The following is a 27,356-nucleotide window of genomic DNA, read 5'->3' on the forward strand; positions in this document are numbered from 1 at the left end:
ATCCTTGGTTAATTTGTATAAGGAGATAGTCATTGGTTAGATCTTAACCTCAGTGCTACTTGGAATTGTTTCATCAAAGCAAAACTCAGTCTTGGGGTTGCTCTGTTAGGTGGAAGAGGGTCATCTAATTATCTAATTTTTTCAGGGTTTCAAAATGGTGTTCCCTTGGCTGGGCGAGGTGGCTCATGCCTGTAATCCTAGCCCTCTGGGAGGCCGAAGCGGGTGGATCGCTTGAGGTCAGGAGTTCGAGACCAGCCTGAGTAAGACCCCATCTCTACTAAAAAAAAAATAGAAAGAAATTATCTGGCCAACTAAAAATATATATAGCAAAAAATTAGCCGGGCATGGTGGCGCATGCCTGTAGTCCCAGCTACTTGGGAGACTGAGGCAGGAGGATCGCTTAAGCCCAGGAGTTTGAGGTTGCTGTGAGCTAGGCTGATGCCACGGCACTCACTCTAGCCCGGGCAACAAAGTGACACTCTGTCTCAAAAAAAAAAAAAAAAAAAAAAAAAAAATGGTGTTCCCTGAATATTTTCTGTCCCCCACAATTCTCCTTAAGATTTACTAGAGTCAGCCATTGTCTTACTCTCGATCTGTCATTTGCCACTTTTTTCTATCCCAAGTATTCAGCAATCGGTGTGGGTGTTGGAGAGATTCTGCCCCCCAAATCTCTGGTCACTCTTTCCCCAATCTCTGGTCCTGATCTTAATGCAGACAGCAGAGCAGTGTCCTATGTAGGCCACTGCCCTACATATACCTGGCTTCTATTTATTTATACTGAACATTGATTTCATAAAAGTTGTAGACTATCATCCACAATTGACAAGATTAAAAAGAACCTCACAGATCCAAATGGTTTTATATTGCATTTAATCAGCATTTGCCATTGATGGCAGCATGGCTTTGTTCTTTCCAGACATTTAGCTCCTAGAATCTAGCTTCCTTCTACTGTTCACCATAGATGGCATGTGCTGGGGCTGCAGGTAGAGCGTCACTCTTGCCATCCTGAGACCTGCTGCCATCAGAACTGCAGAATCTTCCTGACTAGTGCAACATAGTGGCTATCCGGGGGTGGCTTCCTTTGACTCCCAGGCTGCAAGAACTTCTTAATTGTGGGGATGTTGCTGATTCTTGTTTTAAATGCCTGAAACAAAAAACAGTAAAATCATGGCCTCAATAGCAATTACAACCTTTAAGAAAAATCAAAACTTTGTCACATGTAGAGGGTGCTTAGATCTTTAGTTTATGGAGCCTAGTGTGTTGAATCTGAGTTAATCCTTCAATAAGTGCCTGCTAGATGTTCTTGGGGTAATACCAGGATATATGCCATTGTTGATGAGTTTAGCATGAGTTAAATTATCTTATTAAAAAGCCATTGTCATAATCAGGCAGTGCATATCAAAACAGTTGAAATATTTGTATTCTTTGATCTATTAATTCTTGTTCTAGGAATTATTATAAAAGAATAAGTAAGGGTGTGAGCAAATAAAGAGCTATAAGAATGTTAACACAGTGAAAAATCGAACACAGCCTATGTTTCTAGGAACAGGAAGCTGGTTATGGAAATTATGGTATATACCTACCGAGAATGTAAGCCAGTAATTTAAAATGCTGTTACATAATAGGAAAGAAGGAGGTCCCCATATGAACAGGGAAAGATCTCTAGAAGCATTGTTTAGTGAAAAAACCTGGGACAAAACAGAATATACACTATTTTCCATTTTGTGTAAGAAAATGGGAGTAGAAGAGAGAATAAGAATATAGATTCCTATTTGCTCATATCTGCATAAATGGGAGCCCTGGAAGGATACACAGGAAACCAATGAAAGCAGAGAGCTGGAAGGTGGAAGAGCAGTGGTGGGAATGAGACTTCTCAATTTATGCCTTTTTTAGATAGCTCTGATTTTTCAAAAAGATGTGATTCAATTACCTAATGAAAATAAAATAGTATAACATTGCATAAGAATATTTGTTGACATGTACATATATTCATGATAATTGAAAAGAATGTCAAAAGCAGGCTACAAAACAATCTCTAGTATGATCCTATTTGGGGGAAATATGCAAAATAATAGGTCAGGAAATCTCATGCAGTAACATTTGACTGGTGGAATTATAGGTCTTTTTTTTTCCTTTTCTTTTTTTCATTTATATAAATGTCTAAGGTAGCTACATGAACTTGCATTTCTTTTGTAATAAGAAAAAAAAATGCTATTTTTTTTTTTTTTTTTTTTTGAGACAGAGTCTCACTCTGTTCCCCGGGCTAGAGTGCTGTGGCGTCAGCCTAGCTCACAGCAACCTCAAACTCCTGGGCTCAAGTGATCCTTCTGCCTCAGCCTCCCAAGTAGCTGGGGCTACAGGCATGTGCCACTATGCCCAGCTAATTTTTTTTTGCATATATTTTAGTTGTCCAGCTAATTTCTATTTTTAGTAGAGATGGGGTCTCACTTTTGCTCAGGCTGGTCTCGAACTCCTGAGCTCCAACAATCCACCCACCTCGGCCTCCCAGAGTGCTAGGATTATAGGCGTGAGCCACCGTGCCTGGCCAAAAAATGCTATTCTTAAACTACAAAACCCATGGTCACCTATTAGATAAAATGTTTCTAAGGAATTGGAACAGAGGCCAGGTAAGGTCTGGCCGTGGCAGAATGCTGAGGGCAAGGGCAGTGCAACAGGAGACTGGCAGTGCCACCAAGCAGAAGCTCTAAGCAGGGTGGGCAGCATCAAGGGACTAAGAGTGGCCTGAGTTGTCTGGTAGAAGCTGCAGAGGCAGGCAACGAAAACACACTTGTCAGCCTTGCTTTGTCAGGAAAAAATGCTCAAAGCCCTAAAAAGGGAAAGTAGTAAATGTTCAAGCCAGAATCAAAATAATCTATATTTTCTCCCTTCATGAGGATTTATTTCCTACAGATCCCATAGTCTAAGCAAGAGAAAATAACCAAAGTGAATAAAATGACTTTCAAAACGATCTTCTTAAGTTTCTTTTGAGAATGGCCTAGAAGCACATTTTGTTTCAGTCTTTGTTTCTCTTCACTTTTTCCTGGGCTATGTGTGGATATTAATATACCACCTTTAGCAGAGGGAAGTCAGAAAGAACAGAGGCATCGAGTTCTTCCACCATTAAAATAGTTTCCAGCAACTGTATGTCTGCCCAGCTAAATTTGTTGCCAACGAGAAAATCCTCTCCATGGTCTTTCAAAATCTACAGAAAGAAAAATAAAAAGAATATCAAATGAAAGTAAAGACTATTTTGCCCGGCTAAACATTTACAAAAGCATGAAATCTTTTGTACAGATCAGATTTACTGAAGAATCTTTTTTCTTTTTAAAATCTCCAATGCTGGCAAGGATAGCATGAAACCAATACTCTTGCACATGCTGTAAATTGGCACAATGTTTCTGGAAGTTTGTCAGTGACTGTTAAGCCTCCTTGGGTAGTGAAGTGCTGGTACTCGGCTCCTGTTACAAACCTGAAAGTGGTTAAGTAAAAGTTTATCCACTGGTACAGGGAGACACAAAAGCTACCATTAGCTGGAGCCTGGCTGCTATCCCACCAGTAGAAACAAGTCACCAATGAGATACCAGAAGTCCAAACCTGAGCCACATTAAAAGCTAATTTTTCACTATCCAGTGAAAAGTGAATGTTAAAAAATCTCTCAGGTGCAGCTTTGAGTAGCAGGTGCATTAAATATAGGTTTACTCCATAAATAAAGAACAGAGGTAAATTCAGCCACCATGTCTCTTCCTGTGACACACACCAGAATAAAAATAAATGTTAGTATGGAAAAAAAAATGTTTAGAATTAGTGAATTCTAGAGTATCCTGGCCAAGGCAAAGATTAAAACACTTGATGGGATACGTCAAATATACAGAATGTGACTCCTGCTGAAGACAAGCACATATCTAAAAATTACACAGCAAGTAAGGAGACCCAACTCATCTATGAGACAGAGGCAATAGACAAACAAAAAGAATTTTGAGCCACAGAGCCAAAAACAAGAGTAAATTCTTTAAAGGGTTAAAAATGTTTAAAATGTTCAAAGAGATAATGAAAAGACAGGCATGCAGAAAAAAGGAGCATATGGATTTGAAAAAGATATAAATAAAATTTTTGAAATGAAAAACACAAACATTGATTTAAGAAAAATTCAATGGAGAAACTGAAAAAACAATCAGTAATTGGGCACATAGATTTAAGGAAACCCACAGAGATAAAGAGACTGAAAATATGAAAGAGAAGTTAAGAGACATAAAAGACAGAATGAAACTCCAACAAATGTCTAACAGGAGCCCACAAGGACAAAATAGAATAGGAAAGAGGCAATTTTCAATGCTATTTGGTAGAGAATTTTCCAGAATGAAAAAAAAAAAAAAAGGAAAATCCTCCAACTGAAAAGAAAAACAAGCAGATAAACAAAAACAAATCCAGAAGTAAACACATAGCATTGAAAGTATATCAGATAAAGAGAAAATCTAAAACGAGAAAAAAAAGATAAACATCATGCCATCAAAAGAAAAATAATCACAATAATGGTAGACTTCTAAATGGCAACAGTTGAGGCCAGAAGATATTGCAATAATAGCTTCAAAGCACTGGGTGAAAATAATTATTAATCTAGAATTCTATAACCATCTAAATAATTACTTTAGAGTGAAGATAAAATATATTTTCTGACAAAGACTGAAAGAGCTAATCACTCATAGACTTTTCCTGAAAGAACTAAAAAAATATATATTCTTTGTGGAAAAGGAAAAAGCACCCAGAAGACAAGCGTGAGAATCAAGGAGCAATAGTGAGCAAAATAATCAGTTGGGCCTGTTCACAGATCCGTTATACATAAGTAGTGACCGTTTTTTTTTTTTTTAAACTAATTAGGAGAAGCTTAAAAACAAGTTGGATTTAAAATAATATTCAACAAAAACATTAAAAAGCCTAAGAAGAGAGAAGTTTGGAGGAAAGTTGAGAAGGATAAAGGCTAATAGTTTAAGAAAGAAATGTTTTATCTTCTGAACCATTAGAAGAAAAGTTGGAAGCAAAGAAAACCTGATCAATCTAACAGGATTTAGAAAGGAGGGGGGAAAGGCAAAGCAAAAGACTGATATTTATAAATGGAAAACAAATGAAAGGGATAATACAAATGTATTAGTAATGATAAGACATTTGCTAGTATAGCTCAAAATCAAAGATGATTGAAAAAAACAAGTTGTAGAACAAACATAATATGGTGGTGCTATGCACATAAAAATATTTTAACATTTACATATGTAAAAAATTTTAAAACAGCCAGGTCTTTATTTTTTAAAATGTACTGAAAGAATTTTCATCAAATTCCTGATAGTGGTTGCCTCTGGGGAGGGAGAGAGGAAGGGCTATAATATTGAGCACAGTCCAGAGGAGATTGCAACTATCTGTATAGATTTGCTTTAAGGAGAAAGAAAAAGATCTTAAGCAACAAAATAAAAGCATTGGCATTTGTTAGTGCCAAGTAGTAGGTATATAGCTGTTCTGTTTTTGAAAATATTTTAAATGCAGTTGGTCATTGAATAATATAGGTTTGAATTGTGTGGGTCCACTAATGTGTGAATTTTCTTCTACCTCTGCCACCCCTGAGACAGCAAGACCAACCCCTCCTTTTCTTCCTCCTCCTCAGCCTACTCGACATAAAGATGACAGGATAAAGACCTTTATGATGATCCACTTTTACTTAATCAACAGGAAATATATTTTCTCTTCCTTATGATTTTCTTAATAATATTTTCTTTTCTCTAGCTTACTTTATTATAAAAATACAGTGCATAATACATATAACATACAAAATATGTCTCAATTGCCTGTTCGTGTTATCAGTAGGCTATTAGTAGCTAAGTTTGGGGGGAGTCAAAAGTTATATTCAGATTTTCGACTGCATGGGGGGTTGGTGCCCCAATTTCTGCATAGCTCAAAGGCCAATTATAATAGAATAACATGTGAAATTATCTTGTGTATAATTATAATTATCTAAAAATCTAAAAAACTAAATAAAAATGTATTCATAGTGAAAAGACTAGAGGGAAATACATGAAAATAATACTGCCATTTATCTTTTGGTGGCAGGGGTAGTAGTAATAATTTCTTTCCACATTCTACATTTATGTATTGTCCAATTTTTTAATAATGAGCATCTACTTCTCATAAAATGATTTTAAAAACTCACCTTATTTTCAGAAATAAAATTTAATCTCTGAATGCAAAAACTTGGACTCACACATTTCAAAATACATTACCTACATTATTGAGTTGAAGTAGATGATATTCTTTGATTTGGCAAAAGCAGTTTAGTTATCTAGATGAATCTGAGAAGCAAGATTTGTATTCTGCTCAGGACCATTATCTTCACACACAGAAAAGCTCTACCCCTCAGCCCCAGAGAGAATGCCTTGCTCAGACTGAAAGTCTCCGGAATATATGCTTTTTTTTTTTTTTGAGACAGAGTCTCACTCTGCTGCCTGGGCTAGAGTGTCGAGGCATCAGCCTAGCTCACAGCAACCTCAAACTCCTGGGCTCAAGCAATCCTCCTGCCTCAGCCTCCCAAGTAGCTGGGACTACAGGCATGCGCCACCATGCCCAGCTAATCTTTTCTATATATTTTTAGTTGTCCGGTTAATTTCTTTCTATTTTTTAGTAGAGATGGGGGTCTCGCTCTTGCTCAGGCTGGTCTCGAACTCCTGACCTCAAGTGATCCTCCTGCCTCGGCCTCCCAGAGTGCTAGGATTACAGGCGTGAGCCACCACGCCCAGCCAATATATGCTCTTGATCAGAAGGATATCAAGAAAGATTGCTTGACATCTAAATATAACACAAGCCCAAGTCCTAATGACATGCCAGGGTGACACCATTTTGAAATAATTCCTAGTTCTTTCACTCATCACAGGGAAATTAGTAACTTTGCATTTGATTTCAAAACAATCAAAATGATTTACTACATCGTGTCTTACAGAGTAGAAGTAACGCAGTCGCAGGCAAAGACTAGAGTCAAGAAGTATTTAGCATCTACTTATTTCATTAAGAACAACTAAGAGATGAATGAATCATACAGTTCCATTTTCCGAAAAGATTCTCTGGGAACATACTAGATACTAAGGTATATTTTTAAAAAATAAAACTATTTTTTAACTCCAAGTCCAATATTATTAATAATAGAATAGTTTTATAAGTGAGTGTTCTGAATGATCCAAAATCTGATTAAGGAATGTTGGATAGGCAAGAATGCATCACTCAAGGTGCCACGCTTCACTGCTGTGTGTCTGAACCCCAAGCTCTTGAGGTTGTCAAGCAGGGCTTGGCGTGGCGGAGCCTCCAAAGCTGTCTCTTTCAGCTGCTTTGTGTGTTTGTCCCAACGCCACACAAATGTCATCATTCTCTATGAGTACTATGACATGGAAAAGTTAGGAAGCATAAAAGTAACCAGGGGTCCATGGAAAAATAGCTGATTGCAGGTCTAGAGAAGGAAATGTTCAAGATGAGCCTGGAGCATCCTGCCATACCAGAGGGCAAGGAAGACTGCTGGGGTCATGTCAAAAGGACTAGGAGCAAACTTGAATGAAGATGCTACCACTGGCCAAATGGTAGGATATTTGAGCCTCATTAAGAATAAGAGCTTTGAAACTAATGAACATACAACAAATGTGTTTAAATCCATGACAATAAATTGTATCATAGTGTTACTTAAAGGACAAAAGCAAAAACAACAACAACAACAATAAACAACTCATTGCTCTCCTTTGAAGATATTAGGTAACTAACTCACTTTTTTAAAGTGGTGAATAAAAAGAAAGAATAGGGCATTTATCCTACTTTCCTTCATATCTCAGAGTAGCCAAATACATTATGATGGGTAAATTCTTTTTATAGAAAATATTCCAGCTAATAAATGAAGAGAGACTGACAGGATTGGAATGTCAACATTTTGCGTCCACTAATAAATGAATATATCTAGGCATGGCATTGATCATCAGTTGCATGAACATCATAAGAGCAACAATCAGACAATTTGTGTTTCCCGACGACATTCACGTCACCTATAAAGCAATCTAGTCAAAATAATTGGGCCCGACCCTGATCAAGCTTCTGCTTCTAACTTCCAATTTATGAGAAATCTAGAAACAAAGGAATATGTCACAATGAGTAAAATCCACACTATGAGAAACTCTACAAAACAAATGCAAGAGGAAAAAAGGAGAGAAAGAGAGGAGATGGGGACCTTATAGATTTAAAAAGGCTTAAGAAATGTATTGATCAATTACAATGAATGAAGTTGAGTTTGATCCTGATTTGAATAAATAATTTTAAAATGTTTTGGGAAGTACCAGATTAGGCCACACACTGATTTCAAAATCTGCAGTTGATAAAACACACTGAATAGTACAACTGAAATAATCATTGTACGTATTTTGGAGGGAAGGTATTTCAATAACACTGTAAGTTGTTGGATAAATAGGAACTTGCTTGTGTAATACTCTGAGGTACTGACAGAATTCTTCATTGTAGTGTAGCCAATAATAAGTCGTTCTTTCCCAGGGCTAAGACTAAGGATATATATACCACAAAATTCTTTTGACAGTAAAACCTTATGCTAACAAGTCTTCCTTATCATTTCCCATGCTTTCCTCTAGGTTTGGACCTTCCCCAGATGTACTACAAGGACATTTGTCCTTAGTATTTACTTCAAAATTACTTCAGAAAAATTGTCATTTCAAGTGACTTTGTCTTTTGATTGAGCCATGATTAACCTCTAAAATTAGACAGTGAATTCAAGGTGGTGACACTTTGGGCTGATGACTTATTTTTAAAATCAGTACAGAAATGCCATATACTCTCATTGCACTTGGTTTATTCAGACTCTGTTTTAATTGGAGACTCCATAATTTTACCTGTTATTTGTTCTGGAATCCTTATTAAAGTTTTGATCTAAAAGCAGGAAAGGGCCGGGCACGGTGGCTCATGCCTGTAATCCTAACACTCTGGGAGGCCCAGGTGGAAGGATCTCTCAAGGTCAGGAGTTCGAGACCAGCCTGAGCAAGAGCGAGACCCCGTCTCTACTAAAAATAGAAAGAAATGATCTGGACAGCTAAAATATATATAGAAAAAAATTAGCCGGGCATGGTGGCGCATACCTGTAGTCCCAGCTACTCGGGAGGCTGAGGCAGGAGGATTGTTTAAGCCCAGGAGTTTGAGGTTGCTGTGAGCTAGGCTGATGCCACGGCACTGTAGTCCGGGCAACAGAGCAAGACTATGTCTCTAAATAAATAAATAAATAAATAAATAAAAGCAGGAAAGCTTTTCAGATATTCACTCTTGAAATATTCTCAGCAAGAGGAAATGTACAAGCCCCGGACCCCTGCAGCCTACCTTTTCAAAGACAGGAAAGTACCGGGTTTTAGCACTCTTCACAACTGATGCCAGGGTCTCCTCTTTTTCCACAGGGGGTTTGAAGACACCCCCCATTATCATCGTCATCAGATCCAGGGTGCCATCCGTGTACATGTCGATCCTGACAAAACACCGGTTGACTTTCATTCTGAGAGGAATTTTCTAGTATAGGTCTCCCTCGTCCGACACTTCCATGGTATAAATAGATGTTGGGGCAAATGATTTTTTAATATCCCCCTGAAGCTTCCACTCTCATGAATGATTTCTGGTACCAGAACCAGCTAAGTGACTGGGATATAGTAGGGTCTCTGGAAATTTTCATTGAATAAAAGGATGTCTGAAAGGACTAGTGAATGCCTCTAAGTTGAAATCTACTATCAACAAATAATTGGATTATTACGGCTTTAAAAACTGAAGTCAATGAAGTTTACCAAAAACGCAAAACTATTAGTACCAGAACCTTTTCAATTATTTAGAAAAGATATTTCATATAATAGGTGTTCCATTGACCTGGCAACTGAGAAAGAAAAGTTTCATTTCCTAGTCAGGTCAGACAAACAGCTCTACTTCATTCCTTTTAAAGTTTTCCTTTCATTGACAAACACACACACACACAAAAAAGAAAAGGGTTATTAAAAATACGAATAATGGTGCAGTGGCACATGCCTATAGTCTCAGCTACTGAGGAGGCTGAAGCGGGAGGATCCCTTAAGTCCAAGAGCTCAAATCCAGCCTGGGCAACGTAGCAAGATCCTCCATTTCTAAAAGCAAGTGAACAAAAAACTCCCTACATTACAGCAGTTATATGCAGATTGTAAAAAACAATATAATCCAACTTCAAAAATTAATGGGTAAAAGATTAAAAGAAACACAAAGAATCATTTTGCACAATGACAACCATTAGGGAAAAAGAAACCTAGTAATGGTAGATATATTACTATTATTTGCTGGCCTATAGGTGTATTCATGTTGTGCTAGTTATCTCTGCAAGCATGTCTTTGTATCCCTCATTATGTGCTAATTATCTAACGAATTTGGTTTAATGATCTTCTGTAGTCTTTGTCTTTCTTTTTAACAGCATTTAAAAGAATAATGGATTGGGCATTGTGGCATGCACTTGTAGTCCCAGCCACTCAGGAAGCTGAGACAAGAGGATCACCTGAGCCCAGGAGTTCAAGTCCAGCGGGGCAAGATAGTGAGACCCTGTCTTTAAAAAAAATGCAAAAAAAAAAAAAAAAAGAGAGAGAAGAAGAAGAAGAAGAAGGAGAAGGAGAAGGAGAAGAAGAAGAAGCTCTCATTGTCCTATGTGAAGTACAAGTCATTTTTCTTTCATGTTAACTTGTCACCTAGCCCATTTGCTTTGCTCTATTACAGTTTATGCCTAACCAAGAGAAAAAGAATATTAATAATATTATCTATAGCTTAGGACACATATCTTGGAAAAAACCATGGAGATATTAAAAAGCGATTTAAAAATATGCATCAAAACAATAAAGAACAGACTGCTTTTGCACATCAGTACTTATTTGCATTGTCACAAAAGGATTTTATGCACACATTGTTTGACATTGCTTCTCTTGCCATATACCTGTGGTATTGCAGGTTGGAATGACTAAGTCTGTTTTAGAGATGGAAAAATGGGAAGATTGGGCTGGGCTGCTGTTTCCCATAGACCTGGCTCATTCCTTGCTTCCTTCTTTTTTCTGAACATTTGAGTTGGGGCTTTCTCCTACCATGTCATCTATTAAATATGTATCATGACCACCCCCACCACGTCCATGCTTATGATGACAACATTCACAGACCTCTGAAAAAGCCCCTTGATCCCCAACTCCAGATACCAGTTTGTAGTTACAAGTCTTTGTTTTGTCTTAAGTCTACCTATCTCCCTTGAAAGCATCCCTGGGAGTAGTAACCCAGTGAGCCTCCTCCAGGCCTAGCACAATGCACAGCATGGAGTAGATGCTTGTAGTATATAGATGCAAAAAATGGCCACAAAACTTCACCTTCCATTATTTGTGATGAGACTTGGCAGCTCCTTCCATCAATCCATGGGGCCTGTTTCCCAGGCCAACCTTGTGACTTGCATCGACTAATGGAATGAGATAAAATAAGAAGGTACCAGTTCTGAGTCCAGAACTTAAGAGGCCTGTGTGCTTTCACCCTCACTCTTGGAACCCTGCCCAGCTGCCATGAGAACAAGCTCAGGATGAGAGGATGAGGGGCACAGGGTCCATTCACTCCCCAGTAGATAGTCAGCCAACACCCAAAGCCAGAGCCGCCTGGATAACTTCAGACAGATGAGTGAGCCCAGCTGAGATAAGTCAAGCCTGGCACCATAGATCTGCTGATTTAAATCTTGTGTTTCAAGGTGAAATGTTATACAGCATTATTTATAGTAAATAGATCACTGATACGAGGCTTGATATTTGTTTGATTAGTCAGTCATTTCCACCTGCATGTAGGGTAGTTTACCAGGTCATTTTCTGAGAACATATCCGGTTGGGAGTGGGGAGAGAACATGAGAATGCTCCATGCAGCATTCACTGCTCTATGAGCAGACACCAAAAGGGGAGAAGTGGAGTATTTATTCAGAATTCTGCACAAGGCATGCCAGGTCTGCCAAGACATCTCCCCTTGGTCCCACTTGTCTTCTCCTCTCAGTCCAGGCTGAAAGGTTGAACCAGGTTCAGCTAGGGCAGGATGGCAGAAGCTTGGACAAGGACCAAGTGATGGCATGAATGCTACCGTACCTAACTCTCTCCTTCAGGTCCTTCCCATACAAGTTGTACTTGGCAGCAAGGTAGCTGAGGATGGCTCTAGTCTGTGTCAGCGCCATTCCATCAATTTCAACCAAAGGCACTTGGCCGAAAAGCAGGCATCCATCTGTGGTTTGAGCAAAGAGAGGTTAAGATATTCTTTTTCAATGGCTGCAGTAAGTCTGCAGGATGGTTCACGGCCATTAATAATTTCTCTGAGTGATTTTTAGTTTTTACCAAAGTGATGAGTTAAAGGCCCCAGTTGTTGAGATGTCTTCCATTTGCTTTATGTAAAATTTGAGATCTGTTTGGCAGTTTCACGCATTTTGCGTGTTGGTTAATCATGATGATTTAAGACTTTCCACATTTACTGTGACTGTGCTATAGTATAAGTACTTCTGGTTCTCAAAGTTTACGGTCCATGAGAATCACCTGAAGTGGGTGAAGGGGTGGCCTTGCAAAAACAACAGGAAAATACCTAATCCCACATAGGAAAATAGCTAATCCTACAATTTCCCCAGTAACGGTTAAAGATCAATCCCGTGAGTTCTCTCACTCACAGGCACCCTGCAGGAGATCTGTTTTGCACAACTTCTGAAAAGAGCTGAATGGACGGAAAAGAGATGGAAACCTCTCTCTTTCAAAATTGTTTTTTGAGAATCTGCTTTTACAGAGTTCCCGAGTAAACAGCAGAAGAACAAGCTACAGCCTCAACCATATTTGAGGACAAAGTCACATCTCCTGGAAAGGTGGGAAAACAAGTCTTGGACTTTGACATCCTGGCAGTTTTTGTTATCTACCTGCTGCTGTTTTTGTTATCATCTCACAGCCTTCATGATTTTTTTCTTCTCTTTGTCAGCCTTAAAACCAGAGAGCCACTTGGCCTTGCTGCTGGCATCTCCCTTCTCTTTCTTTGGGATGCTACGACATCTCCCTGCTCTCTCCCCACCCCGTTTTCTCTCTCTCTCTTTCTCTCTCTCATTCTCTCTGTCCTTCTAAATGATGAAATAAATTTTACTTACATATCTTAATCTCAGTGTGAGAAATCTTTCTCCACCCACGTCATAAGCACCTACTAAGCCTGTCTTTCCACCCTATCAGTGGGGCACTGGTAAAAGTAGCCACCTCACTCCCCAGATACTCTGACTCAGAGGGGGAGTCTGGGAGGCTGCGTCCTTTGGAAAGCACAGTGGCTGTCGCTCTGGGTGTGCATGGCAGCAGGATGGGTGTGACAGCAAGAACGCAGGCACACCTAGGTTCAAATGTCAGCTTTAGCCCTTTCCAGCCATGTGACTTTGAGCAAATTACTTATCTGAGTTTCCGCTTCCTTTGTCTAGAATAGCAATAATTTCTATCTAGCAGGATTACGAAAAGATGAAGTAAGTAAAACACTAATACTGTCAGTAATCAATGTTCAGTAAAATCAAGTTTTCTTTGTTGCAAGTGACTCTGCCTATATAAATAATACATTTAAAGATATATTACAAATGGTGCTCTTGTTGTGGGCTCTTGAAGAAATAAATCGCTTTGAAATTTCTATCAATGTCTGCACACTGTGGAGAATAAGGACATTTACCCAGAATAGGAACCAGACTTCACTGGTGCATTGGCAAAGGCCACAGTTAACTTCCCCAACTGCTAACACCATTCCTGCTTTGAGAGGCAGTAGAAGGTGGTGGGGGCAGCCCCTCCCCAAGAACGCTTGACAGTTTTCCAGAGAGCCAGTGTGCCTGGCTAGCTAGATGAGTTTAGGCCACTTTTAACTACCTGAGCCTATTTTCTGACTTGTAATGGGATCTGTCCTGCCCAGCTTACCCAGTTTCTCTGAGTAGAAATAAGCCCATGTTTACAACCATGCTTTGGAAATATCAGTATTATTTTTCACAGAGAGGCTGCAAAACCTCCATTTCCTAAAGGAATTTCTACATTCCATTCAATACTCAACAAACATCTAAAAGCCAGAGCCTGCTGCTGCTTGGGAGAGATACACATGTCAATTAGAAATGACGCCTGCTTCTAGGAGTGGCCGATCTTCTTCAGAGGGATGTAAAAATCTCAGGTCAAGACTGCAGGAAAGGGTCTTAATACCATTTAGTTCAATTCCCTCATCTTATAGACAAGGCATTGTAGAGGCCAAGGGAGGTGAGTGTAATTTGCCCAAATGCACACGTCAGGGCACAGCTAAGCCAACAGAAGTGGGCCTCCTGACTCCCAGTCCAGTGCTCTCTCTGCTGCCCCTCTCTGCTTCCTGTCCTCAGGTACTAGCAATGCCCAGGAGAGGGTCCCAAGCACAGAAGCAGCATCACAGCCTCAGGGAGGGTTGGGGGATTCCAGAGGCTGTCAGGGAGCACTTCTTAGCAGAATGCACATGGAAGAGTTTATGGAGATACACTTATTCCATACGTATAATATGTATAAACCCCTATTGTGTACCAGGGACTGTCCTCGTTTGGGTGGAATAGGGCAGAAACAAAAAGGAAGAGGAGCTTCAGAGGGATGCCAGATAATAAAGTTCCTGGACAAGAACTGGGGAAGGGGTAACCAGATCTCCCGCACTCAAGAAGATCTTCTGGCTCACTGCAATTTACAACCGTAGAAATTATTTTTATTTCATGGTAAGGAAAGAGGGATGCAGAGAAGTTAAGGGCCTTGCTCAAAGTCATGCAGCTGGTAAGTGACAGTTCTGCTAACTACTAGCTGAACGTCTTTCTTAAAAACAATTTATGTTAATTTCATGATTGTTTCTCAGCAACAATGGGGACAGCAAGGTTTCTTTAGATAGGAAAAATAATGCTATGGCTGTTAGAAGTTTAAGTATTGGTATTTTCTCTCAGTGTGAAAATTTTTTCTGGAGAATTGTAATGATTGAGGTCTTCTTTTTGGATCAGAATCTAATCTATTTTGGATATTTTCCATAGTCTTGACTCTACAATGTGACCTGATAAAATGGTTTCTCTTAGTCTGTTAAAACCACCAAGAAAAAGTGGATGTAAACCATGAGAACTTAGAACATATCTTAGGTCAGATTCACCCCCCTGCTTGTCCTCTTCCCTTCAACCCACTGGATCATTATTTAATAATTCTTAAACTATTCTTTGGTGGGAGGTGGAGTATTGAACCAATTAGCACTGGTCAACCCACGTGATCATATTGACTGAGGCCACCACCATCATTTACGTGGTAAGTGTTTGGAAAGGCTAAGGAGACGGTGCAGAAGGCAAATTTAGCTGTGTGTCAGGGACACAGCAAACAGTGTCAGCAGTCGTGCTCTGTGCTTGCCTTTGCTAACATTTGCCGTTCTAGAGCTCTGTGTCCTATATCAAAACAAATACTTCCAGAAACAAGTTTCCGTTTTTCTAATAAGATAACATTGACTAAATCCGGACTCACCCTTCTGCAACTTTTCATATTGTTCTCTTGTTTCAAAAAATTCTTCTTCAAACTAGACAAAGGAGAGAGGAATTATTATAACTTTAAATTCAGAGAGAGAGAGAGAGAGAGAAATGCTTACAGTATAAAATACCCAATGACTTCCAGAATAAAACTTAAAAAGGAACCACAAATCTGTCAACCACCACACAGCTGAAATTTCTGGCAGCGTGTTAAGTGTAGATTAGCTTAGATTGGCATGGCACTGGCAGCCCTTTTTGGTTTTTGTCTGCTTAAAAGATATCCCTAAGCCCCAAGTCCTATTTTTCCTTTTCTTCACCTTAGTTCTTCCCTTGTTCCAAACTCTTGTCCTTTCTCCAGCTTCCCCAGTGATTTCTCTTCTTCCCTTTCCTCTCTCTTCTTTCTTCTCCTTCTCCGTGCCATTCTCCCTCCATATCAGGACAAATTTGATGCTCACATATTCAAAGAAAGGGATCCGAAGATCATTACTCAAGTGAAGGTATCATAATTTATTGATGGAGTTTCTAGAGCTTTTGTGAGAAAGAGTGATTTTTTTGGTCCCCCAAATCTTGAGATGGGGATGGGGTAGGGCCAGTGGTGTAGAGGAGGGGTCCCTAAAGAGAAGAGAAACAGGAAGAAGGTAATGAGTCCCCTTGTTCTAGAAGACATAGCATTCAAACAGGGAAGAGGAAGCCTACCCCTGCACGAAACAAAGCAAATCCAAGGCACTTATACAAATCTATGGAAAAGTCAGTGGGAGGGAATTCAGAGTTGAGGGAAGATCCTATGGGGCAGAGCTTTCAGGGGACGGTTCCAGAGGAGACCAGACTATAGTTAGTCCTACGGTTCCAGCTGGCAGCTATGCATGTCACACAGCTGCGGTGCTGGGGTGGAGCTGAAACCATTGCAGAAATTTAGCTGGGCCCAATGCAGACAGTGAGGCAGCTGTGGGTCTCCTCTCTCTTCTTTGTCTTGTGAGCCACCAAGATCTTTTCAGCCCTTAGGAAGTTTCCAGAACACCTCCCCAGCCCCACAACTCCTCCCTAACCTCCCACCTGTCCAGAGCTATGATCCGTCTCTCATCTCTTACAAAGGAAGACAGCTGGAAAGGAAAAGAGTAGGTGAAGCCTGAGGCACCATCCCGAAGTTTGAAGGGGGCCACATCAGTCCCATCCAAATTACCCTCCTTCCTTCTCCCAGTCAGGAACGCACCTCCACTCCGGCGGCAGCCAGCAGCCAGCGGATGGACTCCATCCTGCCCCTGCCATCAAAGTAGTAGAGCTTGGGTTTGGCTGCCATGACTCCTTGGCTTGGGGTTTTCTGAAGGGCAAAATAAAAAAACACTTTTAAACAACAAACTAACACACACCATACGCTATGTCTCCATTGATAGCCATTCTAAAACAGGTAAAACAAAACCATTGTTTAGGGATGCATATATAGGAGGCAAAACTATGAAGAAAAGCAAGAAAATAATTATGACAGAAGGAGGATAATGGTCCCTTCTAGCAAGGAGGATGGGGTTGTGATTAGGCGGGGGCACTTGAAGTTTCTGGGATGCCAGCAATGTTCTGTTTCTTGAGCCGAATTACTGGTTTTTATAATTAGTCTTTAAATTGCACAAAAGTGTGTTTGTGCCCTACTCTATAAATGTAATAGCTCACAGTTTAAGGAAAAACAAAAAAGAAACTGTACTATCAAAGTATCAAGGTATTCTGTAGATTTCAGAGACTGCCTCTGGTATTTTAAGAGAAGAACCAGAAGTTAATATAATGGTTTCATGAATGACCCTGCAAAAGAAAATCTTTTCTAACAGCAGCAAGGAGGCAGGTCCGTTTGGATGAAATGTTCAGTGGGAACTGGGGGCTCTGATTTCTGTCACAAGACTTCCCTGGGCGCTGGGACAAACTCAGATGCAGGCCTACATAGGACCAGTCCCCAGCGGGCTGGCTCACTTTAGACCCAATTCACTACACCTCTGTCTGCCTTTATAACCTCATCTGTAATCAGCAAGAATTATACTAGGTGATCTTCAGGCTTTCGAAGGACAGTGTAGTGACAATGCAAGCACACCTAATAGCACTTTCTACCTCACTGTTGCAAGAGCCACTACGCTATTCTGTTAGTGACCCTTCCTATTTCATAGGATTATTGAGATGATCCAATGAGATAAAATAAAGGCAAAGTGCTTTGAAAACACTAAAGCTCTAGAGCGACTTAGAGGATCGTTAGGTCTCCTTTTCTCACCTTTGACTCTCCCACCCCTATGCAACAATGCACACTTCCAGGGAACAGCAAAAATACCAACTGCTGGCACAGTGCATGTGGCACTGTGGCTCAGAGGGCGCTCAGGGGTATCGGGGGAGCACATGCGTTGAGAGGCTGTGTGACCTCAGGGAGCACTCTCCACGGTCCTCAGCCTGGTAAGCTGCCAGAGTGCCAAATATCGTGCCTTAGCTGGGATTTGACTAGAGGATGCTGCCTGCACTAGCACAACTCACAGGAAAGTCAAAAACCAGACTCTCAGTAACTCAGTTTATGATGAGACATTTAACTGTAAAAATCCCATCAAATGTTTGTGTGCCCCTTCGATACCTGGCTCTGGCCAACCAGTGACCCCACCTGGTCTCTTGGCCGTGGCTCCGTCGTGTTCTAAGTGAGGCTCTCAGGATGCATGATGGATGGATTGAACTGGAGTGTGTCCAGAAAGCCTCAGCAGGACTCCAGGCCCCACCTGAGCTCCTGGCAGGAGGAGCTGTTCCTTCTAGAATAGCTGAGGGCAGAGAAGGGGCCCCATACCTCGTACAGTCTCACACCCAGCCAAGGACCTGCTCTCCTTGGATTGCACACTGGAAGGCAGAGGCCGTGTCATATTCCTTCCGTCCCTTGCAGAACCACCCAGCATTATCCCAGGCACAGTGGCTGTGCAATATCTACTGTTGACACCATCGATGTGCCACTTCCAGATACCAGTTTCTAAACCTGACAATATTCCTGTGTTCAATCTTTCATTCATTCTTTCAACATTTTGCAAACATTTATTGAGCGCCTACTACAGGTAAAGCACTAGGTTAGGAACTCCAGGCACATTGAGATGAATAAGATGTAGTTCCTGGCATCAAAAACATCCAGACTACTATGATGTAAGTCAGAATGAAATAAGTGTTTAATAAAAGTATGATATGGCTTTACAGGAATTGAACAGAGCCTTACTGAATGAGTACACAGCTGGCCCTTGAAGAACACAGGTTTGAACTATACTGGTCCACGTATCCACGAATTGTTTTCAACCCCCAAATGTCGACTGAAAGTAAAGTATTGGTGGAATAAGAAACCTGCTTAAACCTTCAGATAACTCAGGTTCTGCAGGGCCGACTTCAGGACTTGAGTATGCTCTGATTTTTGGTATACACAGGGCTGTCGTGGAAACAATCTCCTGCATATACCTACTGAGGGACAACTGTATATAAATATAAATGTTGGTCTGATCCTCTCAGCCCTCCCTGCCGCATGGCATTATAGGTTAAGCGCCTAAACAGGTCCTCTAATCCTTTCCCCTTGACCTCTGATGAATTTTAGCAAAGATTAGGATAAACCACAGCTTAGTAGTACAGAAGATCAGGTTTGTGTTATATGCTTCAAAAAGTAAATCCAATTGTTCCCATTGTTTAAAAGCACATTGTCAAAGCTTAAAAGAGCAGGTGCAATGGAAACATGCATTCCATCTGTGGGAAATGAAGAAGCAGGGAACAAAGGAGCAGTGCTTTGTGGATTCTACCCAAAATGCAAACACCCAGAATCTGAGAAACCAGTCGAGCATGTACACTGAAGCCCATTTCTTCATCTCTGCTTTGTCCGCTCCTGACATTGGCCAACAAGTGTGTCCTGAACTGAACAAAGCTGGTTCACTACGTAGGCTCCTCACATGGGTCTTAGGACATTGGGCATTGAGCCCCATCTCTCAGGGCTTGCAGACTTCACCTGTGTGCAGCTTCACCGGAGATGAGCCGGCAGTGGGAGCCACTCCCCACCCAGAGCCCTGGGGGCTTGTCTTAGGCAGGATGAGTGGAAAGTGGGATGATGGCGTGGCAGCCTTTGGATAGTTGGAGTGTCGTCCTTTGGTAAAAAAAAAAAAGAAAAAAAGGCCCAAAATCTTTTAGAAAATGGGAAAGAACACATTTACTCTAACACATTAATTTGAATTAGGCCCCGGGTACTGGAAAAAAGACCCAGTTTCAAATCTCAGCTCTACCTTTCACTTGAGCAAGTTTCTTAACCTCTCCAAGTCTCAGTTTCTCATTTGTGCAATGAAGCTAACAGTGCTTAATCCGTTTGGTTGGCCATGAGGTTGAAATGAAATGATGAGTGCAAACTGTTGACTCAGAAGATACCACACACATCCCCGCCTCTGGATTGCAGCAACATCCACATGTGAGAAAAGCCACCAAACCCGCTTCTGATGGGAGAGGACAGCACTCTCCAGAAGTGTGATTTTGGGGCCAGCAGCAGTTGCTTCTGGGAGCCTGCTGCTTGAGAAATGCAGAATCTCGATCTCTGGGCCCGGCCTACTGAGGCAGAGCCTGTGTTTTTAATACGATCCCCAGGTGATTCACATGTGTATGAACATAACATTTGAGAAGCTGGGTCTAGAGTGAAAACCAGCTAACGTGGACCTGGGTTGTTCTTCCCTGCTGGGCAGGTGCACATTGTAGGACGTGATGTTTAATAACGTCATGGATAAGAAACGGTAAAGTGCTGGAGTCATATGTGGCTAAGGACAGGGAAAAGTCAGTCAAGGGAGAAGGAAGTTTGAAAGAGTATACGTAAATTTCCCACGTGAGATCATCTTTATTGACCCTCTTTTGAAAGACAAGTTCCTAGGATTCAAGGCCCCAAATTTAACAAAGTAGCAGATGCGTAGGTTCTAGCCCTGGGGCAACGTCAGTAAAAAATGCCAGTTTCCTCAACTCTAAAATGAGCAGTGGGTTTGGAGTTGGCTAATCTTAGTTTCTTCCAGTTTTGACCATCTTTCTGATCTTGTTTCTCTTTCTGTGCCTTCATTCTCTGCCCTGTGTTCCCATCTGCTGAACACACACCTTGGAAAGGCAGCCAATCCTGCCGACAATTTTAACAGTCATTCTGGACAATAATTGAGACCATGTTAACAGTCATTCTGAGTAATTGAGACATGTTTTTCTGAATTATTTAAATAGACAAAAGCAGGCATTTAGTGAATTAATCTGGATAATAAAAATTGTAAGGGGCTAATTTAAGAGATTGCTAGTTTTAGCAGATATTTTGGGCCAGAATATGAGATGTCAATTCTAAATCTATTATCAATAGAAATATCCTTCACATTGACTTTGGCTTCTCTAATGGATCAGGATGGTCAATCTTTGTTACAACCAGCAAATAAGAATTTGTCACTGGAACTGAAAATTCTCCTGGATAACACTGAATTTAAGTTTGCTACTTTAGAAAGTTGTTGAATCATTTGAGCTTTAAGTGTATAATGCAACAGAGAAAAAATATTTTAAAGTTAGAAGATAGCAATATCAACACAACCCAGGTTTTCGGTACAGCTTTAAAGTATAGCTTTATTATAGCTTCAGTATAACTTTGAAGTTATAGTGATTATAAATTGTTTCTATTTTACTAACATATGACATGTTGGCAAAAGATTTAATTAGTTGGATTTGACATGTTACCAGCCAACATGGTCTCCTATATGGAACCAACCTCTTAAAAAAGATTTCAAGTTTTATATGGCATTTTTACTACACAAACAAGCAAACTATATTACTGTGGGAGAGAGGGTTGATCACTTATATAGTAAGATGATGAGGAAGGTATGTCTATTCCAAGCTCATATGCTATGCATCTTCTCCAGAGAGCCCTATATTTCATTTTTAGAAACTAGATTTTCTTTCAGTTAGGGTCTAATGATTCATGCTCCCCAAACTCACAAGAGGTTGATTTATTTCCCCAAGGTTACAAACTTACTTAGATAAAAAATATCCCTGAACCAAGAAAGAGACTTCTATCTACCCAGGTTTTAAAGGCTGCTTGGAGAATAAACAAAGCATGCCACTACATGGCCCATTGCTACTGAAGGATTGGGGCAAGTCCTAGAAAAATTTGTTAAGTGTCAGAGCTTGACTCAGAGAAGCTCTGCTTCTCAACTTGGCATAGTTCCCTGGAAATGCAAGACCCCGGAGGAAGACCTCCACGTCGGATCGTTTGGATTAAATCTCCCAAATATACATGGAGTAGATACTTAGATGCACAAAGATTTAATGTACTCATTAAGCACCATGGCACAAGGTGGCTGGAACCTATGTCCTTTTTGACCAAATACAAAAATATCTGAGATTTTCCTGAAGAGGAAGAAATGTAATGGCTTAACAATTAGTAAATGTTTTTAAATTCTACTAAGCATGTTAATGTCAACCAATCAACTGAAATACCACTTAACTCTTACCTACTTATTTTTGAAATTACATTTAATGTGTGATATGGGTGTGGGAGCATCTTAACACGTCTGATATGAATATTATGCATAGGCAACGAAAGTCTTCAAAAGGGCTTGTCTAGATGTACATTTGCTAGCTCCTTTGCATTTATGTATCTACTCTGCAGAAAAAAAATATCTGTTCCTTGCATTTGGTATAGGCAAACTTTGAAATGACAAGCATTACATTAACCACAAAGTTAAAACAGTTGCTCACTATAAACTGCAAATTTGGCAGCAAAATATTTTACCTATCTAACGAAGCCCAAGAAGAGCAAATAACTTCACCACTCACCTTATCTCTTCTAGGCTCTTGTCTCAGGGCGCTGCTGCCAGATTAAATGAGGCTTTATAACTGGTTCTTTTCCTATTGAAAGCTCCACCCACTCAAAGGATTAGCCAATGAGCATTCCAGTTTGAAAATATTCTGGGGCTTCACTTTACATTGTTTCTATATTTGACAGCGCATCAAGTTACTCAAGTAACTAGAAGAAAGTAAGATTCCACTGACTCATTCGACAATTACATGCTGAATACCTCTTTGTGCCTGGTAATGTTTTAGGCCTTGGCTCTAACAAAGGTTGGCATGACAGCACTCCTGCACCTGTGGTGCTTAAATTCTACAGGGGAAAGACAGGCAGTTTGTTCCAAATAATAACAGCAACAATATATTGGATGATTATAACTTATGGATAAGTGAAATGTACGAAAGTGAAGTTATAAGGTCCAGGAAGGAGCAATTGGGAATGCTCTGTTATGAAGTACCCACGCTACCTACGAAGTGGTGTAGTGCTATTTGAAAAGGGTCCAAGATTAGTTGTAAATGCACACTGCAAACTCTAGGGCAACCACGAAACATATGTAAAAAAAACTAAAAGTATAATTGATATGCCAAGCGAAGAGAGAAAATAGAATCATATAAATCATATAAAATCATATAAATGGAAGATCAAAAAAGAAACAAAGAACAAGGGCAACAGTAGAAAACAGTTACAAACATGGTAGATATAAATCCAACCGTGTCAGTAATTACTTTAAATGTGAATGGTCTTAAATAAACCAATTAATGAACAGACTATTGTGAGTGGATAAAAAAAAAAAAGACCCAACTATATGTTGCCTACGAGTAACTGGCTTTAAATATGGAGAGACAAATGGATTAAACAGATAAGAATGCCAGAGGGTGCCAAGTGCTATGAAAAAAATAAAACAGGAGGATGAGAAAGAAATGTGGGGCGAGTGCTATAAATCTAATGGCCAGAAAGGGGAGTGAGTCCCTCCCATGGGGATGTTTGCGCTGATAGAATAAGAAGGAGCCTGCCATGCAGTGTTCTAGGGCAGGTCATTTGGGCTGAAGGAATCAAAAGCATATTGGGCTATGAGGAAACACCAGCAAAGACAAAAGCCGGTGCTACTTATTATTGTCTGTCCCAGCCCCCACCCATGGGATTCACTTTCTGCTCTGTCCCAGCCCCCAGGAGGCTGCCTTCTACAGACTGCCCCAGCCAGGTGCAGGGCACAGGGAGTCAAGTTTCTTAGGGCACCCAGTCTGGCAAAGCCTCTCTGAGAGTGTGGCTTTAGGCTGGGCCCTCTGGCTCACTAGATGCCGCCCCTGCTTCTGTTCCAGACACCAGTGCCCCACACTGTCCAGATTTCCTCTTCTGTCCCAGACGCTGGAGCCTCTGCAACTGTCCCACTGGTGCATGGCTGTGCACTTTTTTAACGCCCCTGGGTCACTTGTCATGGCTTTATTCAGTGAGCTTCAGGTCTCCTCCCTCTTTCTTGCTCCCTGTCTCATGCCATATTTGGGTTCAGCCCTGAACACTCTAGAACACTGACACTTTTTTGAGGATAAACTGATCCTGTCCCTGACCTCCTAACTCTATTATTGAAGTCTGGGAACTCATGAAAATGGGGAGGTGGGGGTGCTGGTTAGAGGTTTGAGATTATAGGGTGGGAGTCTGCACCAAAAAGGGAATGTGATGAAACTGGGATAATGCCACCTGAGGCAGGATGGGGGTTGGGGGTGAGGGTGGGGACTGGTTTCTAATATGGGAAGTGAATTGCACAATTTAAGGTCATGCAACCATGAACAGGGAAAACATGGGAACTTCTCTTTGTTGGAGACAACCTGGCCTCTTGTGTTTATTTTCTCTAATCCTTTTTTTTAAATTTCAGCTTATTATGGGGGTACAAAAGTTTAGGTTATATATATTGCCCATGTCCCGCCTGTCCCCCGAGTCAGAACTTCAAGCATGTCCATTCCCCAGACAGTGCGCATTGCATTCATCATGTAGGTATACACCCATCCCCTCCCCCCATGCCCCATCCCCCCGAGTCAGAACATTCAAGCGTGACCATTCCCCAGACGGTGCACAACGCACTCATCATGTAGGTATACACCCATCCCCTCTCCACACCCCCCACCTCAGTCTGATACCCAATTGGTGTTATTCCTAAATGTGCACTTAGGTGATGATCAGGGAAACCAATTTGCAGCTGAGTACATGTGGTGCTTGTTTCTCCATTCTTGGGATACTTCACTTAATAGAATGGGTTCCAACTCTCTCCAGGAGAATAAAAGGGATTCTGTATCACCATTATTTCTTATAGCTGAGTAATACTTCATGGTATACATATACCACAATTTACTAATCCATTCATGAATTGATGGGCATTTGGGTTGTTTCCACATCTTTGCAATTGTGAATTGTGCTGCTATAAACATTCGGGTACAGGTGTCTTTTTTACAGAATGACTTTTGTTCCTCTGGGTAGATGCCCAATAATGGGATTGCTGGATCGAATGGTAGGTCTACTTGAATTTGTTTAAGGTATCTCCATAATGCTTTCCACAGGGGTTGCACTAGTTTGCAGTCCCACCAGCAGTGTATGAGTGTTCCCGTCTCTCCGCATCCACGCCAACGTGTGTTGTTTTGGGACTTTTTGATAAAGGCCATTCTCACTGGAGTTAAGTGATATCTCATTGTGGTTTTGATATGCATTTCCCTGATGATTAGAGATGTTGAGCATTTTTTCATATGTTTGTTAGCCATTCTTATATCTTCTTTTGAAAAATTTCTATTCATGTTGTTTGCCCACTTTTTGATAGGGTTGTTTGATTTTTTCTTACTAATTTTCCTGAGTTCTAAATAGAATAAAACCATCCTCATATAGCCATTAATCTTTGACAAAGCAGACAAAAACATACTCTGGGGACAAGAATCCTTATTCAATAAATGGTGCTGGGAAAATTGGATAGCCACACGTAGAAGACTGAAACAGGATCCACAGCTTTCACCTCACAAAAATCAAATCACGGTGGATAACAGACTTAAACCTTAGGTGTGAAACGATTAGAATTCTAGAAGAGAATGTAGGAAAGACTCTTACAGACATTGGCCTAGGCAAAGAATTTATGAAGAAGACCCCTAAGGCAATCACAGCAACAACAAAAATAAATGAATGGGACCTGATTAAATTAAAAAGCTTCTGCACAGCCAAAGAAACAGTCACGAGAATAAACAGACAACCTACAGAATGGGAAAAAATTTTTGCATACTACACATCAGATATTTTCTCTAATCCTTTAATTCAATGGAGAAGCCAGCTTCCTCCTTGGTTGTTTCCTCAAAGAGCCAGAATTGAGGGCCCCCTAGTGTCTAAGAGAATTAAAACCCCAAAAGTAATGTTTGCAAAATGGGCTTAATTAAGGTCTATATAGCCAGTTCTCAAGCAATGGCATTGGATAGTGAAAACGCACCAAAATGATAACATAAAATAGCCCAAATTTGCTGATATCCCACAAAACTCAGCGGAGGTTGTGAATCCCTTACCCGAAATGTTTGCTACCAGAAGTATTTTGGATTTTTATTGGATTTTGGAATATTTGCATTATACTTACTTGGTTGAACATTCCAAATCCAAAAAGCTCCAATGAGCATTTTCTCTGAGTGTCACGTCGGTGCTCAAAAAGCTTCAGATTTCAGAGCATTTCGGATTTCAGATTTGGGGTGTGCAACCTGTCATGCAGACCCCTGAGTGTTATCAAGTCAATGTCTGGTTCCCATGTGCAAATCCACGTCTAAATGAATGTCATATGTTTCTTCTCCCTGCAGACTTTAGAGGGAGCAGTCCTGAAGATTGCCCTCACTTCTGACACCGACTGCAAGTTTGGGGGGTACCCAAACCACCTTCACCCGAAGGACTCACAGAACTCACTGAAAGTGGTTATACTTATGGCTACGGTTTATTACAGGGAAAGGATACAGATGAAAATCAAAGAAGGTAAGAGATGCATAGGGCAGAGTCCCAGGAGGGTTCCAAACATGGGGCTTCCACATGTCCTCTTTCTGTGGAGTCTTGGACAGCGTTTTCTCCTCCTGGCAATAATGTGACAATACACATGGAGCACTGTCAACCAGTGAAGCTTACCTGAGCCTCGGAAGCTTGAGTTTTCATTGGGGGTCTACCGTGTAGGCACGGTTCACTTCCCAAGTGGCTGATCTGTCCCCCACCCCAATCTAGAGTTGAGCTGATGCCATGTGACCCAAAGCCCCCACCCTATATCACATGGCCTTGTGGCTCTAAGCTCTCACCCCAAATCACATTGCTACTGGCTGGCTCAAGGCCCCCAGGCAAACAAAGACACTCCTGTCCGGCATGACATTCCAAGGGCTTAGAGACTGCCCACCCCACACCCCGGGGAGGCAAAAGCCAGAGCTCTCTTGGGGCAAGGTGAAATTCCTTACACACTCCCCCATTTTCTTTTTGTTGGCCACTGCACGCAGGAGCCTGGCCCGACCGGGGCCCTGCCCTCAGATGCAGCAGGCTGCCACTGCATTGTCCCTCAGGCCTGCCCCAGTGCTGCACTTGTCACCAAGATTTTGATCTTCCAGGAACTTTAAATATCAGAGTGATGACAGAATGGTCACGTGATGTAAATATAAAGACAAATCACTACCTTGATGTTTGCGCTTGATTTTCCTGTAATAAACACACCCAGGCACTTGCATGGATTGTGACAGGCATTAATGATTGCCTAATTGTCCTTCTTTCTTTTTCTACCTCTGAGCAAAAGATTCCTCCTTCAGTGAAGGATGCGTGTGTCCTCTCTATGAGACCCTCATCCAAAACTTGCCTTCCCTTGGTTTTTAAATTTCTGAGTAGTAGATTCTCCAAAAGTGGCAATTCTTTTCTTTTTAAAATTACTTCTGCTGTTTACATGTGTATATCCTCTACTCTGTGGTGAACTTTCCCAAACCAGGGCTCTATTCTATGATTCTGCCT

General features: G+C 40.9%; 1 protein-coding gene across 1 annotated transcript; it reads right to left on the bottom strand.

The window, feature by feature from the left end:
- Window positions 1-853: 853 nt before the first annotated feature.
- LOC123632953 (glutathione S-transferase alpha-4-like) lies at window positions 854-22,385 on the bottom strand. Its single transcript, XM_045543749.1, has 7 exons — window positions 22,364-22,385; window positions 16,770-16,877; window positions 15,558-15,609; window positions 12,162-12,294; window positions 9,388-9,529; window positions 3,071-3,202; window positions 854-1,144 (listed from the first exon to the last, which is right to left on the bottom strand). Exons 2-7 carry the CDS (start codon window positions 16,854-16,856, stop codon window positions 1,022-1,024), a joined length of 669 nt encoding a protein of 222 aa, XP_045399705.1. The 5' UTR covers window positions 16,857-16,877; window positions 22,364-22,385; the 3' UTR covers window positions 854-1,021.
- Window positions 22,386-27,356: the final 4,971 nt, after the last annotated feature.

This window comes from Lemur catta, chromosome 2, assembly GCF_020740605.2.
Source record: "Lemur catta isolate mLemCat1 chromosome 2, mLemCat1.pri, whole genome shotgun sequence".
In the NCBI taxonomy this organism is placed as follows: Eukaryota; Metazoa; Chordata; class Mammalia; order Primates; family Lemuridae; genus Lemur; species Lemur catta.

Coding starts and splice junctions, on each gene's coding strand:
- LOC123632953 (XM_045543749.1), bottom strand. CDS start 16,856: ATGGCAGCCAAACCCAAGCTCTACTACTTTGATGGCAGGGGCAGGATG. Junction 15,610..16,769: donor TGGCTGCCGCCGGAGTGGAG/GTGCGTTCCTGA, acceptor TCCTTTGTCTAG/TTTGAAGAAGAATTTTTTGA. Junction 12,295..15,557: donor ATATGAAAAGTTGCAGAAGG/GTGAGTCCGGAT, acceptor CTCAAACCACAG/ATGGATGCCTGCTTTTCGGC.